General features: G+C 41.8%; 1 protein-coding gene across 1 annotated transcript in view; it reads right to left on the bottom strand.

Annotated features, from left to right (window-relative positions):
* Positions 1-15,134, bottom strand: part of TMEM232 (transmembrane protein 232) — a 186,271-nt gene extending 171,137 nt beyond the window's left edge. The window contains 4 exon segments of the mRNA XM_042451062.1: positions 2,226-2,331; positions 9,379-9,490; positions 11,886-12,036; positions 14,351-15,134. Of these exon segments, the coding sequence (XP_042306996.1) occupies positions 2,226-2,331; positions 9,379-9,490; positions 11,886-12,019 (352 nt within the window). The 5' untranslated portion in view covers positions 12,020-12,036; positions 14,351-15,134.
* Positions 15,135-15,652: the final 518 nt, after the last annotated feature.

Below are 15,652 nucleotides of genomic sequence, written 5' to 3'. Positions count from 1 at the left end.
CCTCAAAAACGGAAAGGCATTGTACACTTCAAGCCTACAAGTGTGCAGGCTCCTATGCAAGCATTACATACATTGCACAAAATTACTTTGATCTTGCACAACTGATCATCTGCACAGGGTCAGCCAAAGCGAAGGTTAGCAGGACTATGGGCAGCTCTCTGTGTATCGGAAATACACTATACAGCAAAGCAAGAACTGTCTCAGGTTCTGTGCCCAAGTTGAATAATGGTTTATGGAAACAAAGAATATTCTAGATTAAATTTTAGCATCCTTCTGGCAAACAGTACTCTCTTGGCAGGCTTGTTTTGGGCAATTAACAGGCTCCAGGTTTCTAGCAATTTTTGGATGAGTTACTCATCTGCACTGACCTGCTAATTTGTGCTATGGGATTGCAAATTTGTTGATGCTCATTACACAAAGGGGATCTTTACTCAGGTTCCATGACATGTACATCCCCAGATGAGGTTCCAACATCCCCTATGGCTCTGGAAGCAATCTGCTCCACAAATTTTTGGGGGAAATGTATCTGGGTCACTACTGAGGACCATGGATATAACTCACTTATTGGTCATTGATCAACTTGTCCATACAATTTAAGTAATTTTCAAGTGAGATGAATGAAGGAATTTGCAATTTATTTATTTACTTATTGTTGTTGTTATCAATTGCCCTCCAATTGACCTTGACTCATGACAACCCTGTGGATAAGACTTCTCCAAGATCCTCTATCCTCCACAGCTCTGTTCAGGTCCCACAGGCTCAGGCCCATGACCTCTCTAACTAAGGCCATCCATCTGGTATGTGGTCTCTTTCTTCTTCCTTCTGCCTTATTTTTTCTAACTATTGTTATCTAATTATCACATTTTTTTTTGTAATGACTCATGCCTTCTCATGTTGTGACCAAATACAGCAGCCTCAATTTAATCATCTTGGCTTCCAGGGATAGTTTGGGCTTGATCTATTATAGAACCCATTTGTTTGTCCTCATGACTATCTGTGGCAGGCCTGCACACCAAATGGCCCACGGGCTGCTGGAGACCCCCCCCCCAAAGGATTTCTGGCGGCCCACAAGAAAGAGCCAGGAGGAGAAGGAGGAGGGGCATTGAAAGGCCCAGTAGAGCTGCTGGGGAGGAAGTGGAAGCGAAGAAGGAAAGAGGCAGCTGGATGGTGAAGGGACTTTTTTGTTATCACTCAGTCCCAGGGACTGCCTGCCACCTCCTCCTCCTCGTACTTGTGTGTGTGTCTTCAAGTCCCTTCCAACTTCTGGAGACCCTAAGGCAACCTTATGGGGTCTTCTTGGAAAGTTTCTTCAAAGGGGGACTGCCATTACCATTCTCTAAGCCTGCTGTGCGAATGTTTTCTGCATATAGGTTGAATAGATAGGATCTTAGTAAGCTGCCCCCTTTTCCAATTGGGGACCATTCTGCTCCTTTGTTCTCAATTCCGATGGCAGCCTCTTGTCTTGAATACAGGTTATGCATCAGGATGGTCAAGTGGAGTACAGTGGTACCCCGGGTTACGAATTTAATTCGTTCCGCCGCCGCTTTCGTAACCCGAAAATCTTCGCAAGCCGAAAAACCCATAGGCACTAATAGCGAAAGCCGCGATTTCGTGTGAAAAAGCGCCGAAAAGCACCAAAAAAATTTTCGTAACCCGAAATAACCTTCGTAACCCGGAACAGTTTTTTTCAATGGATTTTTTTCGTAACCCGGAAATTTCGTAAGGCGGCGCATTCGTATCCCGGGGTACCACTGTACTCCCATTTTTCTGAGGACATTCCATTGTTTTTCATGATCTATGCAGTCAAAGGCTTTATTGTATTTGATTTATTTATAGTCTAGTGAAATTAGCATCTGAGCCAGACATTTAGAGTAAGAGGACAAGAACTGCAGGATACTGTCTGTTAATAGCATACAGAAAGTCCTTCAAATATTGCATTTTAAAATTTTTCCCTGGCATCCCCCAAGCCACTTTTGAGGACATAAGCCTTCGTTTTAGTATCTTACATTTAAATATGTCTGTTAAATTTCAAAAATAGGGGTGCTTTTAACTAAACAGAGAAATTTTCCACTTTTTAATGTGGTATCTTGCCCCAACTTCAGGTTTTTTGTAACTTTCACTATGTTTTCTGGTTATCAGATGAATACATGCTGTGGGGGGAAAGGAGCTTTTGCTCTACTTGACAGGAGGAACACATAATAAAACAGAGTTTGAAAAGAACATACCTTCATTGATATTTCCTTTGCACTGTGATAAAATAATAGCCTCAGTCCATGCAAATGGAAGATTAACATACTTCCCACAGCCAAATGTACTAAGACCTGATCGTCTCTGGAAAATAAAGGAGACAAAAGCACGGGAGGGAATTTCTGATTTAGAATATCCTTTCAATAGTCAACTGACTTACAATAGAATTTGTATATATTTAAGGACTTTATTATTAGGAGATTACTGATGCAAAACACAATAAATTGGGCTAACATAGTAACAATGTGTAATCCTGCAAGTTAATACTTAAATAAAAAGATAACTGCTTGGCTATTATTATACTACTACTGCCACCTGAAGTATCTTACAGCAAAAGCAATTAATTACTGTACTTGCTCTGTGAATCACAGAAATGACTTGTGCAGAACAAATTGTAAAGAGGGCTCTTCCACCTGGAATCAGCCAATCCCATCAAAATATTCCATAGCAGGAGCAGCATCCTTCCAGCTGTTGATTATCTGCAACTCCCAGCAATCTTAGCCACTACAGTCAAAGCAAGGAATGTTGGAAGTTGTAATTTAAATTGCATCAAATAGGCCATACAATGCTAAAGTTGTATTCTACAGGGAACCTCTGGTACACTAAATTTATTTGGAATCTGAGGGCCCATTCACATTACAAAAAAAATCGGTTCTGAAACCGATTCAATCACGTGAAGTTCCTACTCACCCCGAATCTCACACAAGCGAATCCGGAGCTTGCACACCCGTTCCGTGTTAAATGGCCCCTAGCGCGGGTCTTTTGAAATCAGCGCAAATACCATTTCTTTTTAAAAACCCCGGGTCCTGGGAATGAGAACTTTGGCCTCGATCACGATCGAGGCAAATTGAGGGAGGGATTTAGGTCAGAGGGTGGGCAAAGGGCAAGGCATTTCCTCCCCTCATCGGAGGGGAGGGGGAGGAGGAAAGAGCCCTGGGCAGAAGGGAGCAAGGGAAGGCATTCTTTAGGAGCCTCTTTTCCCTGCATCCCCTGCCCACAGCCCTCTGTCGCTGGGCATTCCTTCCCTCCGTATTTGCGGATTTGATATTTGCGGATTTGATTGTTCACAGACTTGATTAATATGTTCTCTCTAGGAATATCTAGGTCCTCCAGTGCAAGTCTATGGTCAACTTTAATTAAAAGTTGCACTGAAATACCTAAAGATTCCTAGAGAGACTAGGCATTTGTAGCTCCTCCAGTGCAGTTCTATGGTCAGTGTCTGTTGGACGCTGACCACAGAGTTGCACTGGAGTACCAAGAGATTCCTAGAGAGTTGTCCTCTCAGGTAAAAACACTGTGGTTTTGTTATTTGTGGGTTTTTTCATATTCACAAGGGTCTTGTGCCCCTAACCCTAGCGAATATGGAGGGACAAATGTATATGCTCCAACTATAGAGACAGATGATGATGAAACTGAAAAATTTTATGCTGGTGTCTAGGAGAAAATTCATCACACATCAGATCAGGACTTCTTTTTAATAATAGATGATTGGAATGCAAAAACAGGAAAAGGAGCATAATTATAACAGGAGAATTTGGCTTAGAATCAAGAAATGACGCAGAAAACCGACTGATGGAATTTTGCAAGGCCAACAATTTGTTCATTGCAAATGAATTATTCAAGTTATTATTACCTCCCCGTGGATCATGGATGGGAACAACAACAAGTTAACAAATATACAATGTCAGTTAAAAGCACACTTCAATTTAAAAGAACAAATAAAGCACATACATATTAAAATGATCCACATTTTAAAATTCATCATTTAAAATTCACAATTAAAAAATATCTGGATAGGCCTGCTGGAAGAGATTGGTATTTAATGCTGTTTTAAATTCAGACAGCATATTTCAGCTTTCAAAGCTCTTCTGGAAGCTAGTTCTAGAGTCTAAGGACAGCTGAAGAAAAAGTTCTAACCCATGAATTGACTGTATACATGAACGTCACCTACTGTCCAATACAAAAATCAAATAGACTACATACTTGGAAGCAAAAGTTAGAGAAGTACTATTTCCTCCACAAAAAACAGATTGTGGCACAGACCATGAACTACTAATAGCAAAAGTTAGAATAAATTAGCCATCATGTTGAAATACAACCTGAAGAATATCCCGTAGAATTTAAAGATAATGTGAAAAATAGATTTGTGCTATTAAGCTGAATTGACCAGGAAGCAGATGAATACTGGACTGAAGCCAGGGACATTGTCAAGGAAGAATAGGTAAAAAGTACATGCTCTACATAGCAAAAAGGAAAAAAAAAACCTCAATGCATGAAAGCTGAAACTCTTCAGTTAAGGACAAACGAGAAGCAAAAGGAAAAGGTGACAGAAATCGAGTCAGAACCCTGAGTGTTCAACTGTTCAACAACTTGTGCACAGGAACAAGAAGAACTACTATTACTACTATAACTACTGTAACTACTAATGCAGAGAAATAGAAGATGACAACAAAAACGGAAGAACAAGAGACATCTTCCACAAGATCCAAGAACTCAAAGTGAAATTTAAACCAAGAGTGGAGACGCGCTAAGACCCACAGGGAACATATTACATACCAGTTAGAAAAAAAAAGAAAATGGAAGCAATACACAGAAAAATATATGAAAGAGATGAAATGATAACAAACTCATCTGAACAAGAATAATGCAAAGATAAATCCCAAAATCAGAATGTGAAGTGGAAAGCTGTACTCACACCAGTTAGGAGAAACAAGTCACCAGAACACATCTGACCGGCCAACCAGACATGGATCCAGTTGATCTGCCCAGTCCTGGGAAAAGCCTTTACCCCATATCAATTTGATCCCTAGTTGCCACAGTTTCCGGACCACCTAGCTGTTTATACAGCTCCAACATTACTTATCTTGGTATGATGTGCTGGCACTGAGAAAGCCCCCCATCACCACATCTGATGTGGAAATGGGGCACCTGGCTATGTGCCATAGCCAGGCACTCGTTTCTGCATCAGACTTAAGCCTTATCAGATGAGTGTGGAACTGGGTTTGCGCACTGGTGGTTCGAATCGCGTTATTTCGCAAAGTACCATCATACCAGCATTCGAATGGCCCAACCGCACTCATGAATGCGCGAGCTCCGAACTGAATGCGTACTGGCTCCTCTTTTTGGAGCGTTTGGCCAGTGCGCTGATAAGGGATGGCGATATCCGGATTTTGCTCTGTTCGATCTCAGGGCGAATGGGTCTGGTATGAATCCCCAGTCCTGAACTCTGTCGAAAGACCCCCAGATTCCAATTTTAACTTCCGGTGGGTCCTTTCCTCTTGCCGGCGTTCCAGGGAAGCCGGGCGTTAGGCATCGGAGGAGGCATCGCTGGAACGGCGGCGAATCCGCCGCGATGTCTAGCGGCGCCTCGCGCCTTGTTCTCCCGGTCTGGGATGCAGAGACCTAGGGATGCCTCTCAACCAGGAGGAGGAAGGAGGAGGCCAGCGGGAATACACGGCGACCCCAAGAAAGGCCATCCAGTCAAAACCATCCTTCTGCCATGCAGGAACTCTTAATCAAAGCATCCCCATTGACTTAGATGGCCATCCAGCCTCTTTGACAAGCCGCCTGGAACTGCTCCTCCCCCCCCCCCGAAACAAAACACACACCACACACACACAACGCAGACCAGGGGCATTGCTAATTGTTGCAAGGAAGGTTTGGTTACGTTAAAACCAAGCAGGAAGTAGAGAGGAAAAGTAAGGGCACGTTGTATCGCGATTGTAATGTGCATGAGCTGGCTCTCCAGCTGTTACCGGGCGTCTGAACGGACCTCCCTTTCACCCGGAAGCGTTAAGTCGCAACCATGCAGGGCACCACGGACATGTGCGAGGCGGCCGATACGAATCGGCCAATCCTCATGTTGAGCACCGGTGTGACAAAACATTCTGCAGTGAATGCACTTCGCGCGAATGCGGATTGGCCAATTTGAATCCTGCCAATGCGGAAGGACTCCCAGGTATGACAGTACATTGCGTTATGACGCGAATTCGAATCGCCCAGTGCAGAAGACCCCCAGTTCCACACTCATCTGATAAGGGCCATAGTGATGAGGGGATTCTCAGTACCAGCGATGGCATAGTAAGGTAAGAAGCATGTGCTGGCACCAGGTCCCAGGTTGGTGTGGAGACAGATGTGTAAACACCCACCCATCCCCACGCTGACCTGGAGACCGGCCCATGATATCCTGTCTTTTTTGCTCAGCACTGTACTGCACTGTACTGCTAAGTGAAGTACAGTGCAATCCTTTGCATGCTTACTCAGAAGTAAGTCCAATGATGTGGCACTTATTCCCTAATTAGCACATTTAGTATTACAAAAATATTCAAGCTTTTTCAACAGGACAGCTCCCGCAAACATTCTTGAATCTAAAATATCACCTGTTACAGTTCAATACACCTCACTGCTTCTGAAAACAACTCATATATACTGCCAATCACTTGGGGACTCTTAGCATTTCTGTGCCTTTCTCAAAATAAATTACATGTACAGTCTTTCCTTAAAACTGTATTTTGATAGAAGAGAGATTTGCTTTAGTTTGTTGTTGTTGTGTGCCTTCAAATAATTTCTGTTTTTTGGCAACTCTAAGGCGAACCTGTCATCAGGTCTTCTTGGCAGAATTGTTCGGATGAAGTTTGCCCTTGCCTTTCTCTGAAGCTGAGAAAGTGTGACTTGCCAAAGTTCACCCGGTAGGTTTTCATGACTGAACAAGGATTCAAACCCTGGTCTCTAGAGTCATAGTCCAATGATCAAACCATTATATTATGCTGGCTACATGTTGTCAAATACTACTAGAAGAACAGTTCTAGAACATCCACTGAGACAGATATCTGTTAAGTTTAGATTATATTTTGATACATAGACACAAAACTTAGCTTTATCGCATGAGGAAAGAAAGCTGAAACAGAATGGGAGTAGTGAATTTCTCCATGCTTCTCTGCATGCTGTCAAAGCACTTCCATTCTCTTCCTGGGGGAGACTGCCATAAAAGCATGTCATTTGTCACTCTGGAAAAATCCATTTGGCAGAAGGCATGCTTTTATGACCATCTCCCTTGGGAACGTATGGAGAGGCATGGAAAAAGCCACTATTCTCCCATTCCATTTCAGCTTTCTTTTCACATGCAATAAGGCTCTTAGATTTGGGCAGATTACAGATGGTGATGCTGGGGAACAGCTGCTCCTCTATGAGAGAGCTGACATCTGGCATCCCTCAGGGTGCTATTCTGTCCCCCATGCTGTTTAACATTTACATGAAGCCGCTGGGTGAGATCATCCGGAGACATGGGACGGGGTGTTATCATTATGCTGATGACGCCCAATTTTATTTCTCTATGTCTCAGACTGTTTCAGTGACCAAGGAAGGCATCTCCCCCCTGAATGACTGCCTGAAGTTGGTAATGGATTGGATGAGGGAAAATAGACTTAAGCTGAATCCAAATAAAACGGAGGTACTCGTGACAGGTAGCCCCAATCCGGGTATGGAGAAAAGTTCGCCAGTTCTAGATGGGGTCCCACTTTCCCTGAAAGACTGTGTCCGCAGCTTGGAGGTGCTCCTGGATTTGTCGCTTCAACTGTCTTCTCAGACTGATGCGACAGCCAGGAGTGTCTGTTATCAGCTTTGGCTGATACGCCAGTTGCACCCCTACCTGGAGCAGTGGGACCTAGAAATGGTCGTACATGCTCTAGTAACCTCTCATCTTGATTTCTGCAATGCGCTCTACATGAGGCAACCTTTGTGCCACATCTGGAAACTCCAATTGATACAAAACATGGCAGCCAGACTGGTCGCCAGAAAATCCAAGTTCGACCATATTATACCTATTTTAAAATCACTACATTGGCTGCCTATTAGCTTCCGGGCACAGTACAAGGTGTTGGTTATCACCTATAAAGCTCTACATGGCCTGGGTCCAGTTTACTTGAAGGAACGCCTCCTCCCATACAATCCTTTCCGCGCACTCCGATCCTCTGGGAAAAACCTCTTACAATGTAGAAAGACCAGACTGGCGGTGACCTCCCAGAGGTCCTTCTCTGTCACCGCTCCGAAAACTTGGAATGACCTGCCAGAAGAGATTCGCCAATTATCCTCACTCGAGGCTTTTAAAAAGGCAACAAAAAACTTTCTTTTCCGGCAGGCCTTCCCCGATTGATAATGCCCAGAACCAATTGAATCCCCTCCTTTTATTATTTTTCTTAGTTGTGGTTTGTTTTTTAATTTTGATGTATTGTTACGTACTTTTTAACCATCTTTTACTGTTTAATTTTATAGTTGGGAGGTAGGGTTGGGTTGGTGTCTTGTGGGGCTTGTTTTTATTGTTGTAAATTGTATTAACTTTGCTGTTACCCGCCTCAGTCCTCAAAACGGAAGAGGCGGGATATAAATAAATATTTATTATTATTATTATTATTATTATTATTATTATTATTGAACATTTCTCATTGTGTTTACTGCATTTGTTTATTGAAGGGTAGTGTAACTGCTTTTAAACTATCTCTATAATCCAAACTATTCCAACATATTACCTTCTTTAATAAGGGCACTGTAATACCGCCATAAAGCAGTGTACCAGCGCCAATTCTAGGGTTAGGGACCACACTACAACCGCAAGGTCCCTAACCTTAGAATGTACAAGTGGCGTAACAATGGTGGTGCTCTGTGTATATGGGCGCTGGCATTGTTATGTAAGTGCCGCCTGGCATCCGCACACTGCTGCACAGACCTTACGTATCGAGTGCGCCAGTGTTACACTACCCCTGCACCTTAAAAAGAACCTGCTTTTCTTAGCTTCGTTTTCCTCCAGAGGGAAGCCGCGTGGTTTGGTGGCTGTGGTTTCCCTCCGGAGGAAAAAAAGGCTGCCGGCAGACCGCCCTTTTCGGACAGTCTGTCCCAGGCCAAGAAGTACTCACAATGCAGAACAGTATGGCATTCATATTAAATATTCTTGTCAAACATATATTTAAAAGCACTACAAAAATATTCTGCACTTTAACATCACTTTTTAAAGTAAGTAGTGATAATCTTGGGATCAGAAATGTTGACAGTAATTCTTACTATTAAACACTAAAGCAGGCATTTAAGATCAACAGATGGTCTTTATGAATGTCACTTTAAAAACTTATGAATACAAACCTTGCATCTGGCAAGCATTTTTTTAGCCAGTTCTATGAATTTCTCGTTTCTTTCTGTTTTCAGTGAGTCATTGAAATCCTCAATGAATTCTTCTGTAAGTTCAAATGGGTTTCTTAAAAAAAATATTCAATAAAGAATTTCAGTTTAAAAGACAGGTCATGTGTACATGAGATCAACATTCTAAATACTAATGATAACAATGAAAAGTTAAAGCTTTATATTAATTAATCCATAGTGTAAAATGTTGTTTTAATACTTTTAATTTTCAAAATTTTGTGACTAAAGGTCTCAATTTTAGTACAATGTTGACAGTTTCAAAACACTTTATATTTAAGTCTTTGGAAGAGAGGTATATGATCATCTGTAAAGCAAAAGGGGCATTTATCTGTTGCCCTAACTCCATGGCATCATCAACAAGAAGTTCCTGTTATAGATATTACTACTGCTTCCTGAATATGCACAACCTAGCTTTACATGTTTTGCAGAGCTGGAAACTAAAATGCCCACTAAAATGTAATCCATCCCAAATCTCTTTCAAGACTTTGCAAATGGGAAAGAGAAACAAAATAGAATGGATAAGTGAGTGGCCACGGCATCTCTCCTCTCGTGGCCTGTCTGGAATCGGTAATGGGCTGGATGAGGGAAAACAGACTCAGCCTGAATCCAGAGAAAACGGAAGTACTCGTGATAGGTTCTCCCGGCCCGGGGATGGCGGTGGTTCCACCTGTCCTGAATGGGATCACGCTTCCTGTGAAGGACTCAGTACGCAGTCTGGGGGTGCTTATTGACTCGTCGCTCCATCTTACTTCTCAGGTGGATGCGACGGTCAAGAGCACCTGCTATCAGCTTCAGCTGATACGCCAGCTGCATCCCTACCTGGACCGGAGGGACCTTGAAACTGTAGTACACGCTCTGGTAACCTCTCGATTGGATTTCTGTAACGCGCTCCACATGGGGCAACCCTTGTACCATACCCGGAAGCTGCAACTAGTGCAGAATATGGCAGCTTGACTGGTCACTGGTACTTCCAGGGCCAGTCATATAATATCTCTGCTTAAAGACCTTCATTGGCTGCCTATTCGCTTCCGGGCGCAATACAAGGTGTTGGTTATTACCTATAAAGCCCTAAATGGCTTGGGCCCAGGGTACCTGGAGGACTGCCTCTCTCCGTACAATCCGCCCCGCACACTCAGATCAACTGGGCAGCAATTATTAAGAGTTCCAAAGGCTAGACTAGTTACTACCACCAGAAGGGCCTTTACCACATTGGCCCCCAACCTCTGGAACTCGCTGCCCATTGAGCTCCGCTCGGCCACCTCCCTGGCCCAATTTAAGAAGGGGTTGAAAACATATCTTTTCGAGTGGGCTTACCCCTGACTCTATCCCCCGGTATATTTTCTCACCCCTCCGTCATCAGCTGGTTGAGCTGGCATGAGTTTGCTTGTTTTTATTGCAATGTTTTAATGTATTTTAATATGTTTATTTGTATGGATTTTCTTGTTGTACACCGCCCTGATTTTTAGAAGGGCGGTATAGAAATAAATTATTATTATTATTATTATTATTATTATTATTATTATTATTATTATTAGAGGCACATGCACATGGCATAGGATAGAGGAATAAAACTAAGGTCTGCAGGACCAAATGAACTACAAAGTAAGCACAGAATTAGTTTTCTGGTGTTCAAAAGGCTGTTAGAGTGGGGAGAAATCAATAAGCAATGGGAAGACTGATGGAGAGGTAACAATGCATGGAAACCAGGTATTTTAAGGTGCATTTTCTACCACCGTCTTTTTAATCCAGACATTTATTATTAGAAATTGGTATTCTAATTCTTCCCACCTTAGGCAAGACTAGGATGAGGAGAAGACATTTACATCTGCAATGCTCTCTCCAGAGAAGCTCATCTACTACCAAATATGATTACTGCTATTTTATTTGTCAAGGCTTCCAACATAATAACCCTAACTGGTTTTAGTTGATTGTTTTGTCTTCTGTGCTTATGCTGTTTCTGTGAAAGCCATGACTGATGTTTTGCTATTTTTCATGTATTAATTATATTGTTTTATCATAGGGAAGGTGCCATGGTAAGATTAATAGTCATCTGGAAAAACGACTAAGGAACACCAAATGTATTTAAACTAGCCATGCTAGTATCATGTGAAAAGGGCAGAGAGAGTGTTTAAAGCCCTAGCTGCCCCTTCCATGTGTTCTCATGGCTCCTTGCCTCAGGGCCAGGTAGGACGTTTTCCCCCTTTACAAGTTTTTGTTTTGTTTTGATTTAGAATTGGTTTTTTTGCCAGTCCCATACTGTATTTGATGGGACTTGGACAACTGGCTAAAACATTTTTCTATGCTCTCACAAAACATTCACTTCTGGTGATCTACTGTAGTAAGGTATGAGTAAACTCGAGAACATGGTAGTAACACTGAAAACCTTTTTCCATGTGCTGTCTACGTGCAAGATATAACAATAACTCTTTCATATTTCTACTTAAACTTACTTGTGCTTCTTTTTCTCACTCTTAAGGAAACTCTCCTTCAGATATCTAGCCAACAATTTCTGCTGAAGTTTTTTATGTTCATCGCGGGACACAATACCAAATTTGTGTACCACTGGCACTTTTATAATAGGCATGTTGTTCTAAAATAAATCTTTGGGGGAAAAAATACAAAATTGTCATAATAATGTGGAAATTTGATCTTAGATATGTTTACTTTAGAAAGCTACAATTTACAGTTCAAATGTGTGTGTGTGTGTATACACAAACACACACACACATATACTTATATATAAATATACATACATAAATACATTCAAGCAAAAACTAGACAGCTGAAAAGTCCAGGATGGAAAACTCTTCAGAATACCCTTGAGCATATTGTCTCAATAGATTCTCTTGGAAAACTATATTCTTGCTAGATCAGGCCAATGAATAACAATCATAACAGAATAATGAAGTATAATTACAATATAGTTTAAGATTATTGATTTACACCCTAATCCACCACACAGTTAAGTGAAAGCACTTGGATTCAAGCCTACTTATTTCATTGATTTCACCTCCACTACTTATTGATTAGACTATTATGGAACCACTCTACAACAGCATACTTTTGAAATGGTAGATTAGAATTTATCAAGTTAAATTGTACTTATTATTTAAAATGTTGGCCATAACATTAAAAAATTAAAATATCTGTAAGGTAGCAGTAAACAAGGAAAGGCAAACAAAAAGTGTAACATGCTATTTTAAAAACCTACATATAATTAATTACTGTAAGAATTACTGTCAGATCGTAAAGTTTCAAAAGCAAAACGAGCAAGTAAGGCTTGTCGAAATGGCCAAGCACATTTTGGAAGCCTTCTTCAATAACATTTGAAGATAGATATTTACTTCGAATTGATCTGGTGTGGAAGATCACCCCGATCTCACCCCCAGTGACCCCCTGCCACCTGGCCCATCATCCCCTGCCTGCTCCTTCACCCCAATCTCACCCTCAGTGACCCCCTGCCACCTGGCCCATCATCCCCTGCCTGCACCCCAATCTCACCCCCTCTGCCACCTTGCCACCTGTCCCATCATCCCCTGCCTCTTCCTTCACCCCAATGAAGGATGACAGCTAAGGAGGGGGCAGGGAAGGATGACAGTGTCCAGAGCCCCACTGAGCATGTGCAACGGTGCCAATTCGAATCGTTGAATCCCTCTGGTGTTGTAATACAATGTGCAATTGCTCTGCTTTGCCCAAGTAGAACCACAATTTCGTTCCTCAGGTATGATAATACATCACGTGAATTGCCTTGGATCCGAAGTGACTCTGCTCCCCCTTGCTTCAAATTGGAGCTCTGTTTCACATGTGATAAGGCCCATAGACAAGCTGGGAATCAAACCCTGGTCTCCAAAGTCATAGTCCAACATTCAAACCATTACACCATGCTGGCTCTCATATTTCTTTATTTTATTTATAAATATATTTATATCCAGCCCTATATCCCAGGATCTCAGGATTCCTCTGCAAGTTACAGTTCACCCATTTTCATTGAACTACCAGGTTTCCGTTGTTAAGGCATCTTCATGACAACAAAAAGATGGAACAAATTTTATCACTTCACTTTGCACTGCAATGACAGGCATTTTTTTAAAAAAGTTTTGAAAGCCTCAAAGAGAATAGTTTTGTGCTTTGGTATGATGATATTGTGTTAAAGCATAACAGCTTTAGCAAGTCTGGTTAACAAAACAAGGCATTCAAGCACTAAATTTTCCACCAAATCTTATCTACCATCCATCTTCACCCACTGCTAATAAGGAAATGGAAATGAAAAGCATCACTGAAAAGGCAAGCAGATTGCCTTGAGTTTCTGATCATCTGATTATTATTATTATTTGCAGTCATGATGATGAATCGTCACTTTGCCTATGTTAATTCCAAATAAATCATAATTCTTTATTTCTTATAAAATGTTTCAGTAGAGTAGCAATTCATAATTTTTAATCAAGTTTGCAGTCCCAATCTTTGCACTTCTGACAAACACATAATAGATGAACAATTGTAACATTGTTTCATATGCAAACCTCATTCACTTCTGTCTTCTAGCCCCTGCCCAGAGCTTGTGTCTTTCTCCTTGATTATAAGAACTTCTACAGATTCTGAATAACATAAATGAATATTTTATACTTGCCAGCATGCTTTTTCTGATTATCTTCCTAATTCAGAAAATTATTAATAATTCCAACATAACTGTCATCGCTATTTCACTGCCTTTCTCCTTTGGCACTTTTCCTACTAAGAATCACACTCAACAAGTTATTTTGCTTGCACAGTAGAAAAAGAATATTAGATCTGGAAAGGGTCAAAAATAGCTTGTAACCTTACAGCTAAAGTTGCCTCGCTGGTTGAAAAGACTATAGAAGCTCCTAGAAGAGGTTCAGACAGAGAGAAATGGATAGACAGAACTTGGAAATTTTACCTTTTTTACTACACCTTCCAGAATCCACAGCTACAGGAATTAGGGGTGTCATAGTCCAAAGTAACTGTCCAAAGCTCTGGGCACAGATGGCAGAAAATGGAGAGGGGAAAGACAAAAGTGGTAAGAAGCTGACAAATAAAATATAACTTGTCTGTGCCAAAGCCTTGCTTAATATGGCTTCATAAGGGAAAAGATAGAACCCCCAACATCACTGCTGTTTCTCCACTCATCCAACTACAGTGGTTTGGGGTAGAAGAAAGTAATTAATATGAAGGAACAGAGAATATGGACCACACCTACTTGCTTGCAGGCTTACTTGATAGCTGCATAGGTTGCTACAACTTTCCAAACATGACTTAGGTAAAATTTAAAATGCTGGCTCACTCAACCAGGGTAGACCCCAGCGACTTCAGAAAATGCCAGGTGGCAATATCAGAGTGCTGGTCCTGGGGTAGCTTACTAAACTATGCAGGGTACCTGGTTCAATCTACAGGGTACTTATAAAGAGCAAGTGCCTTTCAATGATAAAGGCCTTTCCATTTAAGAAAAAGGTTGGATTCTTTCCACAGCCTTCTTTCCTGCAGCTGAGGAACCTGGAAACTGTGTGGTACTTGCTCTGGTTACCTTATGACTCAACTTCCGAAACATGCTCTACGTGGGGCTACCCTTGCGCTTAGACCGGAAACTTCAGTTAATGCAGAATATGGCAGTCAGGTTGATCATGGGAAAATCTAGAAGTGACCACATTACACCTGTCTTAAAATCACTTCAATGGCTGCCTATTGGTTTCCGGGTGCAGTATAAGGTGTTGGTTATGGCCTTTAAAGCCCTACGTGACTTGGGCCCAACCTATTTACGGGATCACCTCCTTCTGTACAATCCACGCCGCACACTCAGGTCCTCTGGGAGGAAACTATTGTGACCTATAAAGACCAGGTTGACAGCAATCACCCAGAGGACCTTTTCTTCTGCCGGTCCCAGACTATGGAATGGCCTGCCAGAGGAGATCGGTCATATTATTAGCCCAGGTCCTGAACAGACACTTTGGAAGTATGCTGTTTAAATGACAGAGGCATCTTAAGAGGCCAGAAGCTCTTATGACTGGAGCATGGCTTTGGCATGGTTTCCAGCCTCTTAGGATGCATGCATCATTTAAACAGCATATCTTCAAAGTGACCTGAAGCATTTTTATTTTGGCCTATCTTTTCTGGCCCTCAGACAGCTTTAAAAAGGCCATCAAGACAGATCTCTTCCAGCAGGCCTCCCCTTAATAACAATCCCGGCCACATACCTAATTTATTT

The sequence above is a fragment of the Sceloporus undulatus genome, chromosome 2 (genome assembly GCF_019175285.1).
Source record: "Sceloporus undulatus isolate JIND9_A2432 ecotype Alabama chromosome 2, SceUnd_v1.1, whole genome shotgun sequence".
NCBI lineage: Eukaryota > Metazoa > Chordata > Lepidosauria > Squamata > Phrynosomatidae > Sceloporus > Sceloporus undulatus.
The sequence above is the reverse complement of the archived record's forward strand: the minus strand, read 5'-3'. Positions and strand labels throughout refer to the sequence as shown.